At 45.4% G+C, this 26896-nt stretch overlaps 1 protein-coding gene across 2 annotated transcripts; it reads left to right on the forward strand.

Moving 5' to 3' along the window:
- The first annotated feature begins 11225 nt into the window (after nt 1-11225).
- Nucleotides 11226-20353, forward strand: LOC135400189 (uncharacterized). Of its 2 annotated transcripts, none has more exons than XM_064631927.1 (4): nt 11226-12647; nt 13057-13267; nt 16406-16458; nt 16655-20353. In XM_064631927.1, exon 4 carries the CDS (start codon nt 16809-16811, stop codon nt 20301-20303), a length of 3495 nt encoding a protein of 1164 aa, XP_064487997.1. In that variant the 5' UTR covers nt 11226-12647; nt 13057-13267; nt 16406-16458; nt 16655-16808; the 3' UTR covers nt 20304-20353. The 2 variants fall into 2 exon arrangements, with proteins under 2 accessions (XP_064487997.1, XP_064487996.1); XM_064631926.1 differs by having other exon boundaries at nt 11226-12032; nt 12366-12647; nt 16406-20353.
- The last annotated feature ends 6543 nt before the right edge of the window (nt 20354-26896 follow it).

Below are 26896 nucleotides of genomic sequence, written 5' to 3' on the forward strand. Positions count from 1 at the left end.
TGTTTCCAGTAATAGAGGACCGTGGTGTGGACGTTACCATCTTCAATTTCGGTAATATACCGTTTCTGTTTCCGTTACCATTACCGTTACCCATCCCTGCCGACAAGCATGATAACCTTACAAACGGTCTGGTGAAACTGCTTTTATGCGCTTGCTATTGATAACGTGAAATAAGACGCTTCAACTAGCAAGCAACGACAGTCTCCGCAGTCCCATATGAAGACACTTTGTAACATGCGAGCAGTGTCGTAGCCAGACCTCCAAGGTGCTCGTCAGAACTCGCCCCCCCCCCCCCACTGATCCTGGGTGCGACAACACACATATACTTGTCTACACCGCAAAATGCGGCTGCAAAAAAAAAAACGAACAAAAGAACGAAAATAATTTATTTGGACGTTCACAATACGATTACATATATAGGCTGTCATGTCCAATGAGGTGCTGTCACGAGCTTGTAAGTACTTTGAAAAGCTCCATACTTCGAAAACCATTCACGACTGCTGCTTAGATAGCCGCCATAAACTGCAAGAACTTTCGCAATCGTCACACTGCCCCCCCCCCCCCATATTATTTTCTCCTCGGATTTGCACGATTCGCGTGGGTCTGGTCGTGGCAGGTAGGGGGGGGGGGGGCTCGAGCGAGAAGTGGTAAAGAAAAACACGGATGGAAGCACAAGTTTTCTCACCCGTGGGAAGCACCGTAATGCTTAATCCGCAGTCTCCGTGAGACGTGCATGACTTGACATGACAGTTTGATTAAAATGCATGAGAAACCTTGAGAGTGCGAACAAGAGCACATTCTTAAGGATGAACAAATAAAATTTAAAATGAAAAACATGAATTTCGACCCCACGCGCCTTGCTGTTGTAAAGATAGCGGTTAAAGATGATCTGTCTGATGTTGTTCTGCAAAGCGGGGACTTCCTATAACGCTGTAGTCGGTTCGGGTGCAATGAAAAGTCGTCTACGTTTCACATACCAGTCATGTTATGTCATAGTGCCCATTAATAAGCCATTCAGGAAGAAAATTGTGACGCTCTTGCCTTGCCGTAATCTCAAAATTCTCTTCATAAAAAAGAAGAAAGGCACGACCCTCAGATCGAACCAGGGAACATGAAAGCTAGAATCGACATCTGCATCACCGATCCACCAGTCCAGAATGTTGTCATCGTGAGGGACCAAGACGCAAACGCTTTGGAACGCACACTCACCTGCCTTTACTTCTTCCGTCGTGTAAAAAAAGAAGAAGAATACAAACAAAAAAAGCTGGGGCATACTTAGAGCCTGAAGTTTTCGGGAAATATTTTTTTCTACATTCGGGGGGGTAAAAATCGGGTAAATAAACATGTGCACTAAATTCATGCGAATTCGGGTGAAAAAACTTTCAGTAGGCTAAATTCGGGGGGAAATCAGGCTCGGTTACACAAAGTAACTGTAGTGGTTTGGTACAAACGGTGCTATAACTGCATTTTTCTGCCAAACAAGTAAGTTGGTGCATTCCTACAGACATCCCAGAGAGGGCAATTTGCCAGGCAAAAATCGGGTTTCACCCTAAAGAGGCAACCTTCAATTCGGGGTGCAAATTCGGGGAAGAATCGGGTAAAACCCTAAACCTTCAGTCTCTAGGCATACTACAGTTCCACGAAAAGAACCGTAGAAGACAGGTTAATCCTTCATGCCTGACATAAACACTTTCGAAAAGGACGACACTTTCTGGGGAACGTCGGCCCAGGACGCATACTAATCCCCCCATCCCCCACTCCTTCCTGCTGTCCTCTCTCCGTCTGTCCACGTCTGTACGCCGCTCATAGCCACAGTTGCTTCGCGGCGCTAACACGCAATCAAAAAAACAGTCTGGGGAACAAATTTCTCGAAATACAAGCACAAAGGCACGCCAAATGCATTTGAGACAGCGAAAATTAGTACCGCAGAAAAAAAAAAAAGAAAATAAAGAAAGAAAAACTGACGCACTTGCGCTTCCGTTCATTCAAGCTCAGGGCCAACGAATATTCCAGGTGAAATGCATAGCTTCAATGAAGGGCATCGTGTATGCCGGTCAAGTCAACTTGAGGAGGGTGTGTCCTGCAATTCTGGAAGTGATTGAAATATCTGAATCACGTAAAAATCTCTTCATATGGCAAGTGTAATCCGCAGCGCTTCCAATTGAAAATGACGATCTGTATCGCGACGTCAGGAACTAGTATATATGTACTGGGGGCGCCACTTGAGACTAACCACAATTTTATTAAATTCGCGGTTTCTTTTTCTTTCCAAAAAGTCGTTGAATATATCTATTCCAGACGGAGTGTACTCAATGGTGGTGGTGTATCACTAATTAGTGCAACCGTTGATTACTTTTATAATGAATCTTCAAAATTACCGAAAACAAGTTGAACGCGCAATTCCGAATTTGTAGAGCACCACCCTGAGAAGTCTAGTCAGCAAGTATCGAAACAGTAGAACTTTACTGCGCCCTTAAAATATATGCTAAAATGCACTATCCTCGAGCGTTGCGCGAGTTCGGCGGCCGCTTTTTCCTGTCGCTTTCTCACTGTCAACCTTTGACAACAGTGACATCACGCTCTTCCTCGAAACATGGGTCACCCCTGCGTCCTAGCGTCCTGGTAGATATCGTTGTTTTTCTTTTGTTAAAATCTGATAGAACGTACACACTTATCGAACAGCAGAATCGGTGATTTTATTTTGGTTATCTCCGAGGTAATACATTCGTAGTTTTATTGCGTGACGTTTATCGCATCAAATCGCGAACTGCCTTGGGAAGTTGGGATGTGTTGAGCAGATCAAACGAGATAATGACGGAAAGAAAAGCAACGACGGCATGTTTTATGATAACGTGGACTGAGAAACGGCGTCACTAATTCCCCTCACGCTTACTTCTGGGGACAAAGTGGGCTGTTCAGGAACAACCTGATGTCAGTTGAAAAGGGGTTACACCGAGACGAGGAGAGGAGAAATTGGCCGCAAAACCCGCACCCTGCTCAATTATTTCGTATTTTCGCACTAGAGCACAAAAAGGCGCTGTGGTTTCGGTTCTTCTCGGGTAGAACCTCCAGGGTTGTACCCTACATCTCTGCAATTACGCAGTCAACGTATTTTCACTAATTACAAAGAATAATTACGAAAGTTAATTAACGGCTGCACTATTTACTGATACACCACTACCACTGAGTAGATCCCGTCGGGAATAGATATATTCCACGACTTTTGCAAAAAAAAAAAAAGTCAATCGCGGATTTAATACAATTTAGGCGGTCTTACGTCACGTACCCTGTATATATGACAATAAGCACGCATGGTATTTTTAACATATTCATTATGTTGGTACCTAGAACGAGTTAACCCGTAAGGAGATTACGGCCGTGCACAATGGTGAGAACGAAAGTTTTGGCGAGTTAGGGAATAAACGAAGTTTAAGCCACATGTCCGAAATTTATGTTACATGATTGACATGTATTTACACTGCAAGAAACACGCGTGGTAGTTTGTTCATTTTAATTTCCTTTACCATAAGAGCGCGTCAAAGTTGACCCGCATAATTGGCTCCGTCGTCCAATTGATCTCGAATGAAAATTTGATGCTTTATAACACAAAGCAACACGGCGAAAATAAGTCCTCCAGGAACAAAACTCGTGTTAGAGGAAGACAGGAAAAGGCGTCAGTAGGGGAAGAAGTGTTACCGATAAATGAATGTCAGGGTATCTGACCACGTATCGTGGCTCGAATTCACCCGCCACGCTAAATCACAAAAGTTCCTTGTCTTCCTTTACACTCCCCCGCGTGAAAGGTTACGGTCGATCGGCTTCGGATTGTGCAGTAGTTGGACGGGCCTGTTGATCGTTTTTCCGTCGGAAAACCGAATTTTGCAGGATCGCACCTTTCCGTTCCCGCTGATTCTGGCGTTGCTGACACGTCCTAGGAGCCGCGACGCGCAAAGCTTAGATTACGAGGATATCCAGGTTCGTAGCATCGGAGGCATAGGTGGGCATTTTCCTGCGGCCTCACTCATCTTCACCTCACGAAGCACGGACTTTATCGGCCTCACTCACCCTCACCAAATTTTCCTCATCAGTAACTTAACCTCAGTCGCCCTCACCCTCACATTCCATTTCAAAATTTCTCCTCACAAACCTCACTTCAGGGCATCGGGATCCCGAAAGACCTCACCATCATGAGGGCTCTCATGGCCTCAGGAGTCCTCATCCTCACGTGCCCTCACCTCATGAGGGCCCTCATGTCCTCGCGGCGCCTCACGTACTTTCGCCTAATGAGGACCCACATTGCCTCACGTGTCCTCATCCTCACGTGCCCTCACCTCATGAGGACCCTCATGGCCTCACGTACCTTCACCTCATGAGGACCCACATGGCCTCAATTGCCTTCAAGTCACTAGGAGGCACGTGAGCCTCAAAAGAAATTTCCGTCATGTTCGCATGAGACGTCGGCGTTGAACTACTGTGTCGGTAATTGGTACTAATGATACTGCGCGGCATTAAACTGTTCATAGGGTTTCGTGCTGTGCTTGGATAAATGTGGTGACAGTTGTTACTGGCACAGTTAGTGTTTGGCAAAAGTAAAGTGGAGCCCGAAGAACTACAGTGCAGGTGTACCGTTACGGAAATGATCGGGTGGTCGCGGGGAATAGTGCTTGAAGAGATCCTGTACTCGATTCTCAGAACCGTATGACGCTGCTGCCAGAATCGGAGGATACGCTCACAGCTGAAGTGTTTGGGCACAACGATGGTACTAGTCGCACCTGCAATCAGGTCGCGCCTTTTTGTTTGTTTTTTCTCTTTCTTTTACATTTCAAAGGCGCGCTACAGTCACGGGGATTCCAGTTTTCCTGGCTTCGTTTTGAGGAGACAAAGAAAGATTTTGACAACTCCATGATGAAAAACCCGAGACTGGAGAAAAGACGAAAAACAGACGACACACACAAACTCTCAATTTCAGCGTCTGTTTTGCGTCTCTTCCCCTCTTCTCGGGTTTTTCATCATAGACCTTTTTGATTGTTATTTGTTTGTCCTGCTTTGTCAGTTCCTTCTTTAGTACTTCCTTCATTATTGCTGTCGCACAGACTTTGGGGAGCCCGGTAAAGGCAGCTTTATATTGAGCTTTATGCTGTTAAGAACAAGAGACGTCAAAATAAGAAGAAAGCCTCGTTACATTCCCAGCAGCGGTGACATTTGTTCAAAAAGAAAATACAAAAATGCCGCACATGGCACCTTTTGCACGACACCGCACGCGTGTGTCCAGTTGCAATCATTCGAAATTAGCGGGGGAAAGCAGCTACACGCGCTTTCGAAAACGCAGTACAGGGCCTCTCCAAACGACGCTGCTATTCCAGTAAACAGGCAGAAAAACGAATCCACAAGAGGTAGTGTGGTGCTCAAAACACGACGTAACGTCAACAAAATCGTGTTCCCTATTCTCGGGGTTGTACCTTACGCAACAACATAACGTGACCCCATAAGAGAGTCATGACTGTCCATCATGAAAAAGTTGCATGCCCCCACCTGTGAGGTTCTTCATGGTAGCCTTCATACAGGGTGGTCCACCAACCATGATAGAAATTCATAGTAAAAAACGTAGGCCGCGGAGAGACATGCGGTCAAGGGATTTTTTTTCTGCCAATAACTTTTGTCACATATTTGTAATATTTTTATTTCATTTCAATTGACGGAAAGTTAATTTCTTGATTTGAACTCCAAAATTTCCCAAGGCAATCTAACGTATTCTTTGCGGAAATGGGTTCCCCGTCGTAATTTTACTCAGTATAGCACATAACTCCACTCGTAATGCAATGGCAATTGCCGAAATAAATTCGCCAAAAATCCGTGGAAATGAGAGCCCTTGGCCCCGCCTCTTTTTTAGACGGCTCTAAGTTTGAGCCCAAAGGTGCGAAGAAAGGAGGTTACATTGACACGCCACACGAGGGGGAAAGGGTTACACACCTAACCCACAAAAGAGCTGCGCTGCCAGGTATCAGCTTTGCCCACGTCAATTTCAGGGTCGCGCTCTTTTTCTTTTATTCGTGTTTTGCTCAGTGTTTTTGTTTGCTTTTGGGTGCGTACGCGGCAGTTTTCACTATGACCGCTGATAGCGGTTCTCGCAGTTTTTCCGAGGTATATCTAAACTGGTAGCGAAAACTAGCGAAAATACCAAATCAGACCCATCGGCAAGGCCACCAGGAAGAGGCGCGAGCGATCCTGGGTGTTGACAGTAGAGGTACTGTTGTAAACAGAAAAAACTTTGCAACATGGGCGTCGCTTGTGTGTGTACTAATAGGTTATTCATAATTTCAATGTAGAACAAGCTTCTGTTTCCCCGCTCGTGCACATTTACGAGATCATCTACCACTCGAGTACATTTCCGTATCCTGCTCCTTTGCGCATGTGTCACAGTTGGGGGTGTTTATCCGTGCGTCTCTGTAATACGGAGTTCGTACACTCTTTGGGTAAAACAGGAATGGACGTTCACATCTCCGTACTGTAGATCAAGATTAACACGTGTAAACAGGTGAATACAATGCATCCCCTGTTGCTGGGCCAGCGAAAAAAAAAGATTTCGTCATGAGACGAGTGGCCATGATAGTGTGAGTGTTAGCAGGAACCAACTGTGCACCAACGATGTCGTGTTTTGTTGCAATGGACCTATAACGCCCACTCATTGAATAAATGCAAATGTCTAATCACTAGGTGTACGTATAGCTCTAGGTAAGAAATGGGCCTTATGTGAGCCTTCCTAATTTCTGTATCGTCATCACGATCCCTTTCTGTTTGGAGTTGTCAAAATCTGTGATAACCGTAAGTATTTGGAATTGGTATGATTCATTAAACCTGATATGCTTTATTTTTCTGTGTTCTGGTCTGGTATTGCTGTTGACTGGGCGCTGAAAAGGGAATACAAAGCAAGCGAAGTGGGCCAATGTAAACGTGCATGGCTAATTATGCACTACTTATTATTCATACTGGTGACGTCATTTATTTACAATCGTAGTAGTTCGCGCAACGGATGGATGGCGCTGACCGTCTCAATCATGGCGTCACTCTGAAGACACAGAGGCCTATGGGAGTTGCGCTACCTGTATAAATATACCTTGGTTTTTCTGCACCACCTTATGTGTGTGTGAGAAAGGGAGGAAGAGTTGTACGCACGAACGCCTGTCAGCTCTCTTCTTTTTTCAATTTGTTTGTTTCAACATGCTACGGGTTTCTTCACATTCAACACACTTCCTGTGTACTTTTATTAGGTTATCATTAGCGACACTTTCAATGCAGAACAGGATACGTTTTCCTGAACAACGGAAGACAAACCAACTTAAAAAAGAAACAAAAAAACAACTAAAGTTCAAAGCAAAACGAAAGGCGTGAAAGCAAAATAGCACCATGCACCGGGTACGGGTAAAAGTTTTCGAAGTGTTCGCCATCTGCTGCAGTGCACAGGTGGGCTCTCTGAATTGTATCTTTCGCGACCCTTTTTATGTCGGATCTGGAAAGCGACGAGCAGAAAGCAGTGATTTTCCCCTGCTGGTCAGCCGGCAATCGTGGTTCGCTTTTGTATACTTCGTCTTTGATGCGACTCCAGCGGTAAAAGTCCATCGGCGTTAAGTTAGGGGAACTGGCGGGCCATGACACTGGACCAAATCGGCCAGCCTACTTCTTCCGGAACATGTGACGGAGCACCTGTACCGCACGCCGCGCGCTGTGAGGTGGATCCCCATCGTGCTGAAACCACAGGCGGATCCGTTCAGCAAGAGGCAGGTCATCAACAAAGCTGAACACGGCATCTAAAATTTCGCTATAGTAGCGGTTGGCATTTAGGGATACCGTGAAAAAGATTTGCCCAATAATGGCTTCCGTATAAATCCCGGCCCATACATTTAATCCCCACTCGTACTGATGCTTGCAGTCCCGTAGCCAGTGTGGGTTTGTTTGACTCCAATAATGCCCGTTGTGGCGATTCACTTGAGCGCTATGGCAGAAGTGGGCCCCATCAGCCCAAATGACCCTGTTTACAAAGTTTCTGATTTCTTCGGGATGACCTAGGATCCAGTTACAGAAATCCAGCCGTTTCTCGTTGTCGCACGGCTGGAAATGTTGATGAAGGCTCACGTGGTACGAGTGGAGTTTGTGCTTGTGTAGTATCCTCAGCACACTAGACGTTATGTCTGTACTCACTTTGCCAGGGTGCGTGGACTTTAGGTGGAGATCATCTCTTACTTCTTTCAGGACCTTGTCTGTTTGTCTCGACTCACTGGCAGTGATTCGGTGTGACCGGCTCTGGGTACCGGAATGGAAACTTCCTGTTGTAGACAGTGTCAAAAATGCACGCCTTATGAGCTTACCACCACCACGACCAAGTCCACCAAGAGCCTTAAGAGCTCACCACCCTAGTTCCTGGAAGCATTTCACTGTATTTGAGGACTGCTCTGTCATAGTCCATACCTGCAGCCCCTAGAGCAATGATCATCCTTGTTTTTTCTTGGTTGGAATACACGGTGCTTGCCATCGCTGCAGTTTACTTGTTCACTGCATTCGCTAGGCGCGTTTACATGAAGGCGACAAAGGTCCACCTAGCCAGATAGGTCGACCTCCCTTCATGTAAACCGGCCTACGTCGACTGAAAAGGGAGGTCGACGAAGAGGAGGGAGGTCGCTAGGAGGGGGTAGTTCAGTCGACAATGGTCGACTTCTGTTTGCCATGTAAACCGGTTCAGTCGACCTGGCGATCGGTGTCCATTACGTCATCAGCGAGCCCTTCCCATATTGCCCGAGAAATTCCGGATTCTCGAAGGAAAGCAAGCATGGCGACGGAAGCAAGCGATGTTCCCGCTACCCCTTCGAACCCACCGCGATGCGTATGGACCGACGAAAGCACTACATTGATGTTGCCCATTATTCGGGAATTAGACATCGCATCGCAGCTGGATTCGAAGCGGCAGCGGAACCAAGTTATGTTTCAGACTGTGGAACGAAAAATGGCAGAGGAGACTCCGCGAAAAGCCTGTAAAATGCGTTATAAGACACTTCGTATATAAATATACTGCGAAAATAAAATATATTTACTTCAGAGATAACATTTTAAGGACGTGGCGGCGCTGCTGCTGGCGAGTAAGGTCGACTGAATTTAGGGAGCGCTAAGGCGCCTTATCTAGTTGCCATGTAAACCGTGGACAGTCGACGCTCCCGATCAGTCGACTGGGGACTTCAGTCGACGTTCTCGCCCATGTAAACGCAGTTACTGTGACCGGAGTGCAAAACGCTCCAAAAATGTATTTCCTTCCTTACCTGTCAACACGTCGGGTGACCTCATTTTTGATAAGATAGCTCTGATTCCCGCACTGACCGCGCGTGTTTGTTCCGTGGGTAAGGCTTGTAACCCTTTTCCCCCTCGTGTGGCGTGTCAATGTAACCTCCTTTCTTCGCCGCTTTGCGCTCAAACTTAGAGCCGTCAAAAAAGAGGCGGAGCCAAGGGCTCATCTCCACGGATTTTCGACGAATTTATTTCGGCAATTGCCATTGCATTACGAGTGGGGTTATGTGCTATACTGAGTAAAATGACCGCGGGGAACCCATTTCAGCAAAGAAAACGTCAGGTTGCCTTGGAAAATTTCAGAGTTGAAATTAAAGAAATTAACTTTCCGTCAATTGAAATGAAATAAAAATGTTTCCAATATGTGGCAAAATTTATTGACAGAAAAAAATTCCTTGACCGCATGTCTCTCAGGGGCCAACGTCTGTTACTATGAATTTCTATCATGCTTGGTGGACCACCCTGTATATGAAGGAATGAAACCTAAGAACGGAGCATGGCGATCCTCGAAGATCTTCCATTTTCCATTGGCTCTTCGGGCAGAGTAATGTCATCTGCCGCACGCCTTCTCCAAGCGAGGGGATACGGTGGCTCTCCTTTCATCCGTGATACTCTTCACGAATGACCTATGACCTCATCCGTGAGGTTCCTCACGAAACGTCTCACAGCCTCATCCGTGAGGTTCGTCACAAAGGGCTTCACGGCCTCATCGGTGAGGCTCCTCGCAAAGGGCCTCACGGCCTCATCTGTGAGGCTCCTCACGGAATATGTTGTATCCTCACGTATTGATGGCCTGACGACGACTGACCTCATGAGGGCCCTCACGGTGGGCCTCATGAGGGACAATGGCTCACGACTGTCCTCACGAGGAACATTCAGCGTTCTCTGGCCTCACTCACTCTCACCTCATCGTCGGAGGTGAGGGTGAGGCGTCCTCATGAGGGTCCTCATGAGTGAGGCCGGCCAGCTATGATCGGAGATGGCGTAGTAGTGGTATATATAAGATCTTATAACAATGGGCCGCTCAGGTTACATGCGACACGCACACGCACGATAAGATATATCAGAAAACAATGGAAATCATGTATCGATAGTGTGAACAATGGGTTCCCAGGTTTCAATAACATGCGCCGCCAGGATAAGGTAACGGTTAACTCGGGTAAACAATGGGAACTCACGTGTCGATAGTGTTTGATGGGCACCTGGATGCACGTTTAATGACATTTAATAACACGCAATGACATGTAATAACGCGCAATGACATGTAATAACACGCAAATGACATGTAATAACACACAAATGACATTTAATAACAGGCAATAACATCTGATGACATTTAATAGTATTTTTCCGATCGGGTTGAAGTCAGTCCGTCACCTGGTTTGGTTGCCGCGTCAGAGCGCCAGGTAGTTTCGGTTCCCACCAAGCGCCCTCTAGTTTTCAAGCTTTGGCCGTCTGTAGTTTCGGTTTCGGTTTTAAATGAATGGACGCCAAGCTTGGTTGCTCCACGTGTAGTTCTGGTTTCAGTTTCGAATTCCTACGTGTTGCCAGATGCCCTCTGGTTTCAAGCTATTGACCGACTGTAATTTCGGTTTCAAACCGCAGCACGCTAGTTTCGCTGTGACAACGTCAACGCAGGTTTTTGAATGGTTACCAGATGTCCCTCTAGTTTCAAGCTTTTGACCGTCTGTACTTACGGTTTCATTTGACAAAAAAATAAATGCCGCGTCACAGCATGATTTTTTCCCCCCATTTGATAAGTACACTCAAATAATGATGTACATCAGAGACCAGACAACACTGTATATATTCCTTTTTTATTTCAGCACATTATTTTACTACTCTTTTATTCAACTAACGAAAGATATGTTACAAATTACTAGAGTCTTGCTTGACTTCATCCTTGTACAGAAGCAATCTGCAAAAACAAAGGGAAAACGAAACATCCTGTGAATGCTCTTCTCAATCAGGACAAAGTCTAGGATGACTCAAATCTCGATCAGGTGTCACGCAACAACAACAAGCAGCATTATCAAAGAATCGGTTAACGTTTTCCACTTTCCGATATGTCTCTGTTACTGTGTCATGCATTTGCATAGGAGTACGACGTTTGGAAGTAAATAACCCAGTGACAACAATCACAATAAAATAGAGGTGTTCTATACACGCACATTTCCAAACTTGTGTTGCGCATTGCGACAACAGCATACAACGAATCGAGAAGCATTGCATGACTACGTATTGCGGTTACCAGCTGTGATGGTTTCGAAATAAAAATAACAAAAAAAAAAGGCATAAAGACAAGAGGTATACTCACATCCTTTCAAAGTTGCGTCGTCGATGAAGGTCTGATCGGTCTCAGTCGTCGACAGCTAGCTTATAAGACCCTTCATTTTTGTTTTATTTCAAGGGAAGGAAGGATCACGTGAATGCATCGTGGACAGCTTCTCCTTTCGCAGGAGCAGCATGTGAAATGCGATACCTCTTGCCGACGCGCTCTTTTTTCTTCTTCTTTTGGTATGATAACACAACCGCGAAACACCCGTCTGGCTTTTTCCAAACGCTCTTTGGGAACACCAACCACACACACACAAAAAAGAAACCGTTATCGCCCTCGCAAGATGAATTTTCGACTGGTGGTATACGCTGTCTGCCACGTACGAGCTTCCAGCAGTGAGTGTGCCACGTAAGAGCCAAGTGATGTGAGTATTTCAAACCATTTCTTGTGTTACAGTGTATCTTATAGCTAAATGAAATGCGGGCATGTATTTGTTTTAAATTCTTTTTATTGTTTCGCTCAGATGAGACAGCAGAGACATGGTAGCCGATTTCGAAAGAGTGATACCGTAACCGCTGTGCTTTCCATTCCCAATGAGTCTTGCAATATTGTACACATTGCCGGGACATCGTTCTATTACTTGCCTGGGTTCGAAGCTTATTTCACATAGCTTCGAGCACTCGAAGTTATAATAATTGTGCGCGACATTTGCTTCTTTCAAGCAATGCCATAGTTGACGTGTATCATTTTGCGACAGATTTACTCCGTATCTCGTCGGATGACCATTGCTGAGCCAAAGGCGTACGGCAGTTACTGCAGCTGGACATCGGTGGACGTAGATGTTATGGTCAATCTGAGTCACGGTAGTGCATTTTCCCTGTTTCAGTGTTGGTTTTGTAAATTCTGTTGTAGCTACGAAAACGAACAGGGAAACAGCACTCAGAAAGGACAAGGTGTAGCAGAACATCTCCGGACATCTATTTACCATGACGACCTACAGTAAAATGAGACAACTCGTCATGGATTTCAATATTTATTGGTAAGCGTCTTTGGGTGACAACCTATTTTGCAACAGGTCAATTGTCATGTCGTTTATGTACACAGCCAGGTAATGGTAGCCAGTCTTCATTGCGTAGTACATGATACATAGACTTTCGGCCACCAGTTGCATTACGTCGACGTCACGATCACCGTAATAGCTGAATATTGAGCTCATCTGTTTTCCCCATTCGGAGACCAGGTCGAACGGGTGGTCGGATAGGTGCTCACACTTCCTGTGCACCCGGGCATACATTGTTTTTGAAGACTCCCACACAGTCTTTTTCGCGGGAAGGTTCAGAGGCAGGGACTGGAACAGGAAAATGTCTCTGGTTATCTTAAATGCTGCGACGAGCACTGTGTCGTCCGTTGACTTCGATGAACCGCATTCTAACACGTCATTCCAACAGGTATGAGGACGGCGACATTTTCCTTGGAGTTGATGATCCTGGGTAACGTCCCGCATGCCGCACACATCATCACCCGATTGGGACCAGGAATCGCCAGCGTTGGTTGGCTGTTCGACATCGGACCAGTGATCGCCAGTCATTTCGTCGTCGGTGGTGGCAGGTAGTTCTCCGGAACCCAAGTCCTTCTACGACTTCCAGAAGGTTGCAACAGGTACTGCACCTTTCCATTCCGAACGCGTCTTTTTATAATGCGGTGGCCCTTTCCAGGCTGCACACGTGTTAATTCGCTTGCATAAAATTGACCTTCAATAGGTTCTTCCTGCTGGTCACGTAAGAGATAGGTATTCGGGTAACCAATCTTGACTGCTCTCACCACAAAAATTTCACGCGTAAACGAACCAAGATAACTTTTGACTAACTGGTGTCTAGACTTTGCTATTCTGACAAGCTGGCCAACGCGAAAACGTGGCTTCTCTGGGGGTTTGCTCGGAGTAGGATAGAGCTTTTGTCTAAATAAATGCTCATTTTCTTTGTTGACATCCACAGGTCGTGCCGACAGAGTTCTATGAACACGATGATTATATGCTTTGACCAGAGGCTGTAAAATTTTCAAGTACGATTTATGTCCCTGATATTCAAAAGCACGATAAAGTGGCGTCATAAGACTTCGAATAGATCGTTCTGCAATACTTGCTTTCGTATTTGAATTAGTGTGGAAGAGAGATATCCCTTTTGATTTTAAAAATGCTCCGACTGACTTATTGGTGAACTCTGTACCTCTGTCTGAATGAATCAGTCTCGGAGTCCCAATACGTCTAAAAGCGAGTCTCAGTCCACGTATAATTTCCGCTGCTCGTTTATTCTGCACAGGCACTACAGCAAGCATACGAGAAAATGCGTCGATACAAAACAAAAGATAGCGAAAACCCTTGTTGTATCTCGACAGTTTCTGAAGGTCTTTCAAATCTATTTGGAATATATCCTTCACACCCAAAACGATGGTCTTCCGGAACTGACGTGGTCGCTTAAGTTCTCTGAAGAGAGAGTACACATCACTGGTTTCCAGGAACTTGGCAACCTTCGCCGGCTTTTCACCGATCGCTCGTGCGAGTCGTTGAACACCACCTAGAGCACCAGGATGGTATACGTCCACGTAAGCAGCCATTAGCACAATTTTCTTCCACGAACACGAAGTCCATCGAATGACAAGTAGGCATTTATAACGGCTGCCACGTCACCTTTGTACCAAGAGGGCGATCGATTGTGCAGTTCGTATTTTATAAGCTCGATGACGGAACTACTTGGAACAACGCGAGAATGACAGATAATCCTTCCCTCTTCATCTATCGCAAATACGGTCTTTAGCATCTGCAGAATGGCGAGGGCCTTCTTCCTGTGTCGTGCGGGAAAATGCACCAGAATGTTTTCGTCCCGAAGGTAACCACAGTGTTCCTGTTGCGTTTCCAACGTGCTCAATACCGGTTCCATTCTCGAAGTCTCTTAGCCGCTCTTGTGATAACCGGAGAAATGCGTCGACGAGGTGTCTCAGGTGTAAACGTAGGACTACCGGCTGATGGCTCTGCAGTCTCCTTTTCAAGTCGAGATGGATGTACGATAAGTGTCGGTATATTTAGCTTGACCAATAGTGGTAGGATCCTCTCGAGATACGCGGGTCGCCACACATTTCGCGCTCTTGTGACCAAATAATAAACAAGGTCTACAACGTTGGTATTTGGTATTTGTTCACCATTGACAATGAGCTCAAACGTTTTACTATTCCAGCCGAGCACGGGTTTTAGTAAACGCAGTAATTGGCTTGCTCTCATCTTGTAGCCGCTGCTCATAAAATTAACGATGGCATCTTCCTCCTCGTCCGCTTGAATCTGTGTCTGCTCTCTTGTCGATGCCACATGATTTGTCTCCTCACCTGCTGCACTAGGCTGTCTTAATGTGTTCGCGGGAGGATGCAATAGCTTGTGCAAGTACTGGATGATCTCCTTGGCCTTGATATCATCAGGCTCCTGTTTATTCAATATCGACGGAATAGTGCTTTCCCGATAGGGAACAAGCTCGTATTTCTGCATTATTTAAATGCCGATTGCTTTTGCGATGCTTTTGCCCGCTAAACTTGAAACGAGACCTAACAAGGGGGGCAACAAAAATTGCAAAAACCCGCCGGACTGATGAAGAATCCGTTTAATTTTCTTCACATCTGCACGGTCTTGCCTGGAAGCCAGTGTCCTAATGGGTGTTGCAAAAGGCTGCAATTGCTTTTTAACTTTCGCCGGTACGTCGATGTTTCCTTTGCAGAGGTTCATACAAATCTCCCTGATTGTTCGTAGCTGTTCCCTGCTGGCATGTTGAATCAGGTTGTAACGATCTTCCCCTGTCTTTGCTTCAGCGATCATACGAAGGAAACGAATGTGTTTGTTAAGCCTTTTCATGACCTGTATACGATCTGTCTGTGATCATCCGGGAAAATGTTGGTCCACACCTTATAGTGATCGTTGCTCTGTTGAGACAAGTCGATAACTAAGTATGAGTATGGTTTCTGACAGGCATCTTTATATATCGTGGGCAACAAATCATTTCGCCCGAAAATCTGCCTGGACAGCATACGCAGCTGGTCTGTAGTGCGTGGTGAACGAAATAAAACGAGAGCCGTGCTATTGAATTGTATTGTGCGATACAAAGGGTCGTTGACGAACAGGTATTGCGAGATGAACACAGCCGTGATTGACAGGTGGTGACACCCAGCGATATAAAATTTGCAGATTTCTTTGAGTCTTTGTCGGTCGGCTAAACAGTCGTCAAATATAAATAATGAGTGGCTATAATTCTCCGGATCTGCAGGGATGTCTTGACTGAAATTTACTTCAGGAAGAGTATCGAATACCGGCTGCTTATAAAGATAGATATACCATATTTGCTTGAACGGTTTGTCAAAGAGGACAGCTCTGTGTTTAATTAGTCGTGCCACGAAGGTGGATTTCCCACTTTGACTAGCCCCTGAAATTGACACCGAGGCAGGCGTCACGAACCTAAAAGGTGCTATCACTGTCATTTCGTGCAAGGGAATGAAGTCTGGTCAAGATACGTTTCGTTAGATAAACAAGTCCGTGCTTGCAAACTGCAGGGAAAAAAAGCAAACTGCAAAGGTAGGTTCGACTGCAGAGTTGACGATGTAAAAAAAAAGAAGACTCCTCAAGGTTGCCATGCTGGCAACTTCTTATATAAGAACTGTCTGACGCTCAGCTCCTTCACTCTCGAACCTCCTTCTGAGGAGGTATGGTGTTCAGAATGATGAAATATTTTGCAGTGTTCTAACATGTGCTCCTTTTGTTTTCAGTCGGTCCAACGTGTCCGAAGGATCATCGTCGTCATCATTGCATCAGTGTACAAGTAAGCATCATGTCTTCGTCGATCTTGCATAAACTTGACAAGTTAAAGAAATGTGGAGAGTTTCAAAAAATGGCGACAATTCCTAAAAACATCAAGTATGATGTGGTTGATGTTAACAAAATTGAAACGAGGTATGGCGAGGCGGTCTACGTAGAAATTATGAAGGATCACGAGCACGTAAAGGTGTTCCTTCCAGCTCGGTTTCATAAACTAAGCACTCAAGACATCGAAGACATGAGGAACACGAGCGGGCTCTGGATGGAGAAGAAAGAGCGAGTTGGAAAAGAGGGGAAACGTCTTCTTTCGCCAGACATCGTGTTCGGTCAATCCGAGTAAAAAAATAAAAAGAAATGGTGACATGCCACCTTTGTCCTCCGGCCGATCGGCAGCACTACACAACAGCGCTGGGACTTCAAGTTCATCTGGCTAACGTTCATAACCTTGCAACACCCTGTATCCCATTTTGTGAGACACTCTGTACGCTCCGCAACTATACCAACCGCTATGAGCTTCATCTACATGACAGAGACGACGACGGGCAGGATGTCAGCACATTCTTTCATGAAAACGGACGCTACCTTGCCGGTGTACTTCGACATTTCGGATTTCCGTTACGCTTTTATGTTTTGCTGAAGGCGGAACTCGGTCGACATACGCCTGAGGATGAGATCATATTTGTCACTCAATTTATTCCTTCGAGTGTGCATACGCTGTGGTCGGAACGAGACGTAGAACGTGCTGTCATTGAAGTAGGCACTGAAGTCACCAACAATTTAGAAAAGCTTGAAATGCAAGGGTCGGGATTTTTCTTATTTCGAATTCACGCCTGCATTCTTCATGTCGGTCGTCTCGCACCACAGCTCATTGGTTGTACCGACTTTGAATTGCCAAACGAATTGAAAAAAAAGTGTCGGTGTCTTCTGAATGTCGACCTTCACGAGGATAGTGAACAGAACATGTGTTTCGCATTTTGCGTACTTGCCGGTCTACATCCTGCAAAGGGTTCTTACAGACGCAGAGCTTCATCCTACAGGTCATACCTGTCTCAATATGTATTTCCAGAGACGTTTCCTGTAGTGTTCCCGAAAGATGTAGAAATGTTTGAGAAGCAGAACGATGTGAGCATTAACGTGTACGGTTATGACAAAGATGAAAAATATGTTTACCCGATTAAGGTTGTTGACGACCAGTGCAAGAAGCATGTCGACCTACTGCTGATTGACTTCCATTTTGTACTCATTACTAATTTCAATGCTTTGTTCACACCACCTGGTTATTTTCACTGCAAACGGTGTACGATGGGTTTCACCACCCCGGGTGTACTCGCCGATCATCTACTAATGTGTAAACAACAAAAAGTGTCCAAGACTATTTTTCCAAAGAAGGGTGAGACACTGTCGTTTGCCGGAGAGCATTTGATGTCGGAAGTTCCCTTCTACTGTGTATACGACTTTGAGAGTGTACTATCACCGTGTTCGGGAGGCGGGAATGTCTACGAGGAACACATCCCTTCATCCTTCTGTCTCCTCGTCATACGCTCGTGCGATTCGTATGTCTTGAAGAAACATATTTACCGTGGTGCAGACTGCGTTTCCGTTTTCATGGAACTATTGCGTAATTTGCATGATGAGCTGTATGCGATGTTGCACGAGACTGTGCCCTTGCAAATGACCCCAGGAGACGAACTCGAGCATTCTGAAGCCACTCACTGTAACATCTGTAAAGAACCATTCACTAAGAAGCAGAAAGTGCGAGACCATGATCACGTAAGTGGAGAATTTCGCCAATCATTGTGTCAGGGATGTAATCTGAAACTGCGGATACCACGGAAAGTGCCCATCATTGCACATAATGCCAATTATGACCTCGGATTCATAGTAGCTCATCTGCACCTGCTTCGGAAGACAGACATCAGAGTGATAGCCTCCAGTTGTCAAAAGTTTAAGGCTATAGACATTGGTGTGTTCCGCTTCATAGACTCGTTAAGCTTCCTCAATGCTAGTCTCGACACACTGACGAAAAATCTATGTGACAAAGGTGAATCTAACTTCAGGTGTCTGCGTCAGTTTTTCGCAGAGGAGGACTACTTCAGGTTGGTTGTACGTAAAGGGGTTTTCTGTTATAACTACGTTACCTCTTTTGAACGTTACGACGAGCCCTGTTTGCCATCACGTGACCAGTTCTTTAACCAACTGAACGGATCAGAAGTGAGCGAGGAAGATTACCGCCATGCGCAAAATGTGTTTGAAAAATTTCAACTGAAGAGCCTGGGCGAGTACTCGGATTTGTACCTTCTGACGGACGCATTGCTTCTGGCAGACGTGTTTCAAAACTTCCGAATATGGGCGTTGGAGACGCACAAAATTGAACCACTTCATTTCGTGTCACTCCCGGGACTAAGCATGTCTTGCGCACTAAAAATGAGCCGGATTAATCTGGATTTAATCCACGATCCCGATGCCTATCTGTTAATTGAACGGGGCCTGCGTGGTGGTATGACCCAGTGTTCAACGCGAATGGCCACTGCAAATGTCCCAGGGACAGATCAGTACGATCCCGAAAAACCAAAGACCATAATTCATTACATGGACATAAATGGACTCTATGGCACAGTGATGCGTGAACCACTCCCATTCGGAGACTTTGAATGGCTGTCACCCGAAGAGGTTGCAGGTTTAGATGTAACCCTTGTTGCAGATTATGCAGACGTTGGTTATTTTTTAGAGGTAGACCTGGCCTACGTACAAGAGCTCCACGAACGACATAAAGATTTACCGCTCGCGCCCGAAAAAATGAGCGTCCCGTATGAGTTGCTTTCGGATTATCAGAAAGACCTGATGAAAAAATTTAACCTCCCACAGCATGATATAGAACCGAAATTACTCCTTACACTGCTTGACAAGAAGAAGTATTTTCTTCATTATCGCAGTCTAAAGTTGTACCTACAGTTGGGTCTTCGGCTCGAGAAAATTCACCGGGTGCTCAGGTTCAAACAAAAACCATTCCTGCGATCCTATGTTGACTTCCATCATGAACTACGCAAGCAGGCAACCAATACCTTCGAACGTAACCTGTACAAGAGTTTAATTAACTCCGTATATGGGAAAACATGTATGAATGTACGAAAGTTCGTCGACTGTCGCTTAGCAACTTCCGAGGAGCAAGTGTTGAGATTCTTGCGTAAACCGAACCTCAAACAATTCAGGGCTCTAAGCTCTAACGTAGTCTTGTTTCAGTTCGCTCAATCGATAGTCCGTATGCGACAGCCTCTGTACCTGGGGTTCACTATTCTCGAGCTGTCTAAAGTCATGATGTATGACTTTTATTATAACAACTTGCTTCGGGTAGCCCCGGACACAAGGCTCTTGTATATGGACACAGATTCTTATATCGTGATGCTGAGCGATGAGAAGGCCCTTGCGGAGCTCGCCGATACCCACCTTGATACATCTGGTCATTCTTGTGATGACTCGATGTATTCTACGAAAAACAAGATGGTGCTAGGAAAATTTAAGAACGAAATGCCCCACGACCACATCCTAGGGTTCTGTTGCCTGAAACCAAAGCTCTATGCACTAGACCTCCATAGTAAAAGACGATACAATCGTGCTAAGGGGGTGAAACAATGTGAAGCCCAGAAGTTGCATTATTCAATGTACATAGACTCTCTTAAGCTTGGTGAAGTGTACAAAGTTTGTCAGAACCTCATTGTGCGCAAGGAAAATATAAATAAAAGTGTATGTGTTACGAAAGTAGCTTTAAATCCCCTAGACACAAAGCGTTTCATTTGTGAGGATGGTATCCACACGTTACCCTTTGGGTACGCATCCAATGGAAAGATGTAGACAGTTTTTATGCATATGTTGCCCTACCTGGCTGTTGTTGTTGTAATGCTGTTTTATATATATATATATATATAAGATTGTGCCTGTAACGACATGGAAATAAATACAATTTTATTGTGTCAAAGTACACTGCAACATGACATGTTGTCTGTCTTTCTTGTGAATTGCTTCCGTACAAGGACGGGTACCAGCTTGTCGTTCAGCGTGAAGTTCGTTGACGAAAATCTCTGAGTGCACTCTCGGAGCGAGAATCCACAAGCGAGCATGCTGCCTACATACAGGCAGTAGAGGCCACATGTAGCTGATCCATAGCCCTGAAGTCTTTTCTTGTTATAGTAAAATGACCTGGTAGGATGAATGAATTGGTAGAATTCTTTGTAGACGGGCTGAATGCCGTAACTATCAAAATACGTAACTACATTGTCACCGGAAACATAAGTCATGGTCCAGTGTTCACCGTTACTGCTCCTTGGAGCTGTGTTAATCACATAAATCCCGGGTATGGCTTCCTGTCTTGCGATTTCATTGCATGCAAAGGTTCCCCGAAACAGTTCTCTGGTGCAGTAGTGTCTACTGAATGCTGCATAGAACTGCCACTCCTCCATGTTTATTTTTCAGACAAATTTCACTCGTCTGTCTTTGTTGATTTCTAGCACACGTGGTGTTTCGGATACAAACAACACCGTAACTGCTTCTGTTAGATTGGCAGCAAACGTTAGGGTCAGACGAACGTTGGCTTGAACAACAGGACAAAGAGCATTCACTTCTGCATCTGGAGTCAGATGGTAATAAAGCATAAATGTCTCTTTTGCATACGCAGCTGGAGCTATTGGTATATCCTTGCGTTTTAGTTTGTGAAGCAGGTGTATATAGGCTTTGGAATAGATGTCTCGTTGGAAGTCGAACTCATCCGTGTACTGTTGTCCACCAACGTCCAGTAGTGCTCGTTTTAGTTTGAAGTTCTCAAGCTTGAATGGGTTTCGTGGTCTGCTACCTTGGTAGGCATCGCTCCTGACCATCAATACTGTTAACTTGGAGGGAACTCGCTCGCTGTACAAGTCGTCAAATATCACCTGAGATTGGTTAGGGGCGATGGTTCTGTACTTAATTTCCAGTCCTCGGAGAAGGTATACTGCAGGTGTTGTTTGAAGTCTTCGTTCTATACCAACAAGTATACTCGGCGATAACTGAACACGTCGGAGATAGAGCACGATACGTGAAAATTCCACAGTGTGCTTTTCTGTTACACCATCAGCTTGCAAGAGACGAAAATCATCCGACGCTTGACGTAGCACAACTCGAATATCGGTTCCGTTAAGAATGAGCTTCTGTTGTTGACATATGTCGCTGAAGATTGGGCTGTACATGTCACACAGTGCCGATCCTTTGGTTCGCTTGTAACGAGCGAAAACTCCTTTTGAATCAGATGTGGGAGCATATACCTCACTCGTGCCTAAAGGGTCTGGCTCGTATAACATTGCTGAAAGGGTGTGTGTCTGAGTTACATTGTTGGCATTCGTAATGATGTCCAAGTAGGAACGGTAGCCATAATGTTCGAAACTCGAAACCAAGGTTGAATTCAGGTAGATATGTACGTGTTGAAACAATGATGAACCAAACGCTTGGACAGGTATGACTGCATCAGGTGTTGTTGAAGTGCTTGTTGTAGTTACCGCTGGATCTCCATTCTTTCGAATGATCTTGCACTGAATATGCAAAAAGCTGGATTGAAGATCAAAGAAGCCCCCACCGAGTCCCGGAACATTGTACTCGATCACTCCGCTTGATGTCGGAGCAGATACTGGGAAAAACTCGACGTATTCAGACTTCTCCAAAGCAAAATTTGTAGGTGGAAGAGAGAAGAGTTCCAGCTGGTTTGTAGTACACAGACAAGAATCTTTATGCACTACTGCAATAGACATTTTTTTTTTTTTTTCTGTCAAGTAAAGAAGTCAGATTTCCTCCGCTTCTCCGCAGGTCGAGCTTTTTTAATGGCCTTGCGTTTTCTTCCTTTCCCTGTGAGTCTCTGAAGTAACTCGTCACGAGTTTTATGCACTGTGCGGTCTACTCCTTTCTTGACGGCTTCTCGAAATGATGCTCCTTGCTGGACTTCCTCGGCTATATGTCTTCCAGTATCAAGGAGCTTTCTTCCAACGTATGGCGCTACCTTCTTGGTCAGTATGGGCAAGAAACCCCTCAATACGTCACCAAATATGCCTCCTCCAATCTGATAAAGCTCGGGAGCAGTATAGTGTGGTAGATGCTCTCGCTTTCCTGCACCAAAATGTGCTATGCAACATGGTGGGTTTGTTATATACATTTACGTAGGTGGATCGTCAACCCGACACGTCCAGAGCCAGAAATGAATGGAATGAAATCACCTATCTCGTTTGCCAACTCGATTTGAATGGTTGTCAATTCCTTCGCAGATACATATTTATAGTACAGGTTTGTGAATAAATAAGACATCACATCATTCCTACCCTGGACTCTGAATGGTATCGATCGAAGAAGTGGTGCTGTCACGTCACCCACAAATTCGTTCTCGATGACATCGCAGTATATGAAAATATAGTTTTGAGCAGGGAATAGACAAACGTCTCGTTCGGCGACTGCATAACTTGAGAAAGTTGTCCTCTTTCCGAAGCCCAACATCAAAGCCAAATAAGGATGAAAGGTCACATAGCCATCGTTCATGCGTTCCAGGTGACAAATTCCGTTGTATGGGTTACATACGAGGAGACGAGCATCTTGCGACAAATGAAGTTTTGTTCGATAGGCATGGTTAATGGAATTAACGAGGTCCTTCCCCGATTCGTAGTAGCCTTCTGGAACTTCATACTTTACCGTTCGTGAACGATAGGTAACTATGTTAATCGTTTCTTCCGTATCCACCTGGTATTTGAGTAGCTTCACGGGTGACCCTCTGTCCAACTCTCCACAGCCGATTATCTTTTCAGCCATGCCAAGCTTAGCGGCAAGAGTTGCGCTAATTTCCAAACCATAGTTCAGAGGAAGTTGTATCTCATAATGACCGCTACCACGTATAATTCTTGTCTTATGCTGCAAATGTTTTGCTAAAAATTGTCTCAAAGACAAGAGAATGTTTTCATTAGCGTTGAACTTGACCTTTTCTGTTGCTTCAATCGTAGAACCAAGGAATGTCGTTTCCGATATACTATTGACTGTGTCAGTTACATTTTTAATCGCAAAAGGGATGTTGATTTCTGTTAAAGCGGCCTCCCACCTACCCTCCAACGTCTGTGGATGGGCTAGCTTTACTCGGAACTTGCTCATTGTGTTGTCGGGAAACACATCCAAAGATGCATTTGAGAGCAGGTTCACATAGAACTGGTCAACCATGTTTTTTTTTTCTTTTTCTGATGAAATTTCTACGCGTACGCTTAATTTATATCGCCAGAAAATGCGTTGACGTTGTCGCAGCGAAACTAGCGTGCTGCGGTTTGAAACCGAAATTACAGTCGGTCAATAGCTTGAAACCAGAGGGCATCTGGCAACACGTAGGAATTCGAAACTGAAACCAGAACTACACGTGGAGCAACCAAGCTTGGCGTCCATTCATTTAAAACCGAAACCGAAACTACAGACGGCCAAAGCTTGAAAACTAGAGGGCGCTTGGTGGGAACCGAAACTACCTGGCGCTCTGACGCGGCAACCAAACCAGGTGACGGACTGACTTCAACCCGATCGGAAAAATACAATTAAATGTCATCAGATGTTATTGCCTGTTATTAAATGTCATTTGTGTGTTATTACATGTCATTTGCGTGTTATTACATGTCATTGCGCGTTATTACATGTCATTGCGTGTTATTAAATGTCATTAAACGTGCATCCAGGTGCCCATCAAACACTATCGACACGTGAGTTCCCATTGTTTACCCGAGTTAACCGTTACCTTATCCTGGCGGCGCATGTTATTGAAACCTGGGAACCCATTGTTCACACTATCGATACATGATTTCCATTGTTTTCTGATATATCTTATCGTGCGTGTGCGTGTCGCATGTAACCTGAGCGGCCCATTGTTATAAGATCTTATATATACCACTACTTGGCGTGCAATGAGTCCATTCAAGCTACCCGTTAGAGTGGAAATGTCTTTGGAGAAATTGTTGAGGATGAGCGCTATTACTTCTTACCTCCCTGCCTCTGAGCCGGTGGTATTCCAATTCCAATTCTTGAGGAAGCTTGCGTAGTAAGGCCTGGTGAAGAGCGATGACGAACTCACTTGTCGCAACTCCAAGACTCTGTAGGTTTCTGATTCCAAGTGTAACTGCTTCATGCAGTTCCCGTAAGCCCCTCGTGTCGACGATGGATCTAACAGGCTTGAGCTCAAGCAGTGATCCCATATGTTCGTCGACAAGGAGCTCCCTCTTGCCGAATCTTTTTCGCAAGATGTCATCCGCGGTCCCGTAATTGTTGCTCATAATGGTAAGCCCTGCGATGGCTCAAACGGCTCGCCCGGTAATGAGGGAGACAAAGTACTTTATCTTATTAACGTTGGTAAGCCGAGTGTTGTCGTGAATACTTACTCAGAACTGATCCCAGAGCCTATCGCAACGAGATTCTATCGCCGATTGACGCGTGCTGTTGAGACGACCTGCCGTCACCTTATGCTCACGCGGGTGGGACAGTATTCGAACTGCCAATTGCGTTGGAGACTCGAAGCTCGATGGCGATGATCGATTCCAGGTAATCGTCGCATGCATGTCGTCGTCCTGGATTAAAGCCTGAGTCTCCTGGTCTTGCTGTCCAAGAATAGACACTTCAGTTTCGAGGAATACAAATTTCCCCTTCAGTTCCTGGCAAGGCAAAGGTTCCGTCACGAGAAGACTTCTCATGCCATTAACGGTGCGAGTAACTGCTGTCGTTAGTGGCGCTCGCAACCTCTTCAAACGGTCAACGTTGGCCATTGTCTAGCACCTGGGCGATTCTCGGGTTTCGACACGAATGTTAGAAGAAGAGAGGACAAGGCGTCAGTAAGGGAGGAAGCGTTACCGTTTAATGGAAGTCAGGGTATCTTCCCACGGATCGTAGCTCGAATTCGCGGGAGCTGCAAAGAACCAAACAAAAACGACACAAAGGAAAACCTTAGCTCGAGAAAAAATACAACACCAGGGAAAAGACCAAAACAACCAACAACCACCACCTTAATAAACATATCCCCCCCCCCCCCCGGTGGAGTAACAAATGAAACAAAATCTATCCGATAACAAAAAAAAAAAAAGAGAGAGAGAAACGTGGTACGTCTACCCCACCACGGAACGGACGTGCTCGTGGCCCCACGATTGGGAGCCAGTTGTGGAAACTTACGTTACCACAACCCGGGGCCTCAGCCCGTCCGTTTCGCAGGCGATGGAACAAGCAGCACATCAACCAAGTCAATGGAACATCAAAACAGGGGATGTTCACCTCTTACACCAAACAGCACTTCTGTCCCGCAGGGCAGCAGCAAACAGAGAGAACTCTCCTTGGTCTCAGCGAGAGCCTAAATCCCTTCTCCAACCCGAATACCCCCCTTATCAGCACCGTTGTGGTGCCATCTTCACAATGCCATTGGAACCACAACTTCTCGTGGTTACGATAACTTATTTCATTGTATCCAGCTTCCCCGTCTCCGAGTGTTCTGTCAGCCATGCGGGCTGACCTGCTGCTGTTACGCAATGTGCTGGCCTTAGTACACTATTTTCATTGTCAGGTAAAGAAATAGATTTGCGAAAGTTCGCTTCCTTCTTACTTTTTATGTCCTTAGGGCTCTCGAAGGAGATACCCTCCTTGTTAAGTGACATGTTGCCCAGCTCTCACAATGACGATGAAGCCATGTATTGTTTGGGGGTGCTGAATAGTAATTGATTTTGCCACATACTCGTCGACAAGATCTTAGATGAGGTACCTCATACGTTGAGAATCTGTGAGGGGAACAGGACCCCTATCACTAAGCATAAGCTTGGAGAGTATATATTCATGAAGGTTTACCAGCTTCCGCTGGACTCTCTTCATAACACGATTCTTCCAGCCAACGAGTGTAAGACTGTTACTTAAGTGTCTAAGAAGGCAGTTTTCCACGCAGGCCATTCAGTAATTGACTGAGCTAATTCAATATGCCACTTCCGAACAGTACCACGCAACTTGCTAATGAAAATGGCACGCAAGTTTGGTCGTCCCAGGTGGCGATTACGATGCACAGTTTGCTGATGTTCTTGAAGCCAACACTGTAAACTGAAAAACACCCTTATGGGTGTAAATGGCTTGTCCTGTAGCTCACAGCACTTTTTACACCTTATGGTCTGGAACACCCTTTTTAGAGGGTGTATTCTGTGTAAAACAACCCTTGAAGGGGTGCTTTTTCTTGAAAATGCCTTGTTTTGCACCCTTTAAATACCCTCTTAGGAGGGTGTTTAACACTCTTTCACTCTTTCACTCTCTCACTTCTTAATCACTCCCGCGGTAGCATGCCGAGCGATGCAGTCCGACGTTTTTGCTTTATGGCCACGCCATTGTTTCGATGTATGGAGCGCCGCTTGGCATCCCGACAGTCAGGATCTGATAAGATCGGCTGCAGCCGTCAC

This window comes from Ornithodoros turicata, chromosome 7 (genome assembly GCF_037126465.1).
Source record: "Ornithodoros turicata isolate Travis chromosome 7, ASM3712646v1, whole genome shotgun sequence".
Taxonomy (NCBI): Eukaryota; Metazoa; Arthropoda; class Arachnida; order Ixodida; family Argasidae; genus Ornithodoros; species Ornithodoros turicata.

Bases quoted from the DNA above. Each gene is read 5' to 3' on its own strand.
- LOC135400189 (XM_064631927.1), top strand. From the start codon at position 16,809: ATGGTGACATGCCACCTTTGTCCTCCGGCCGATCGGCAGCACTACACA.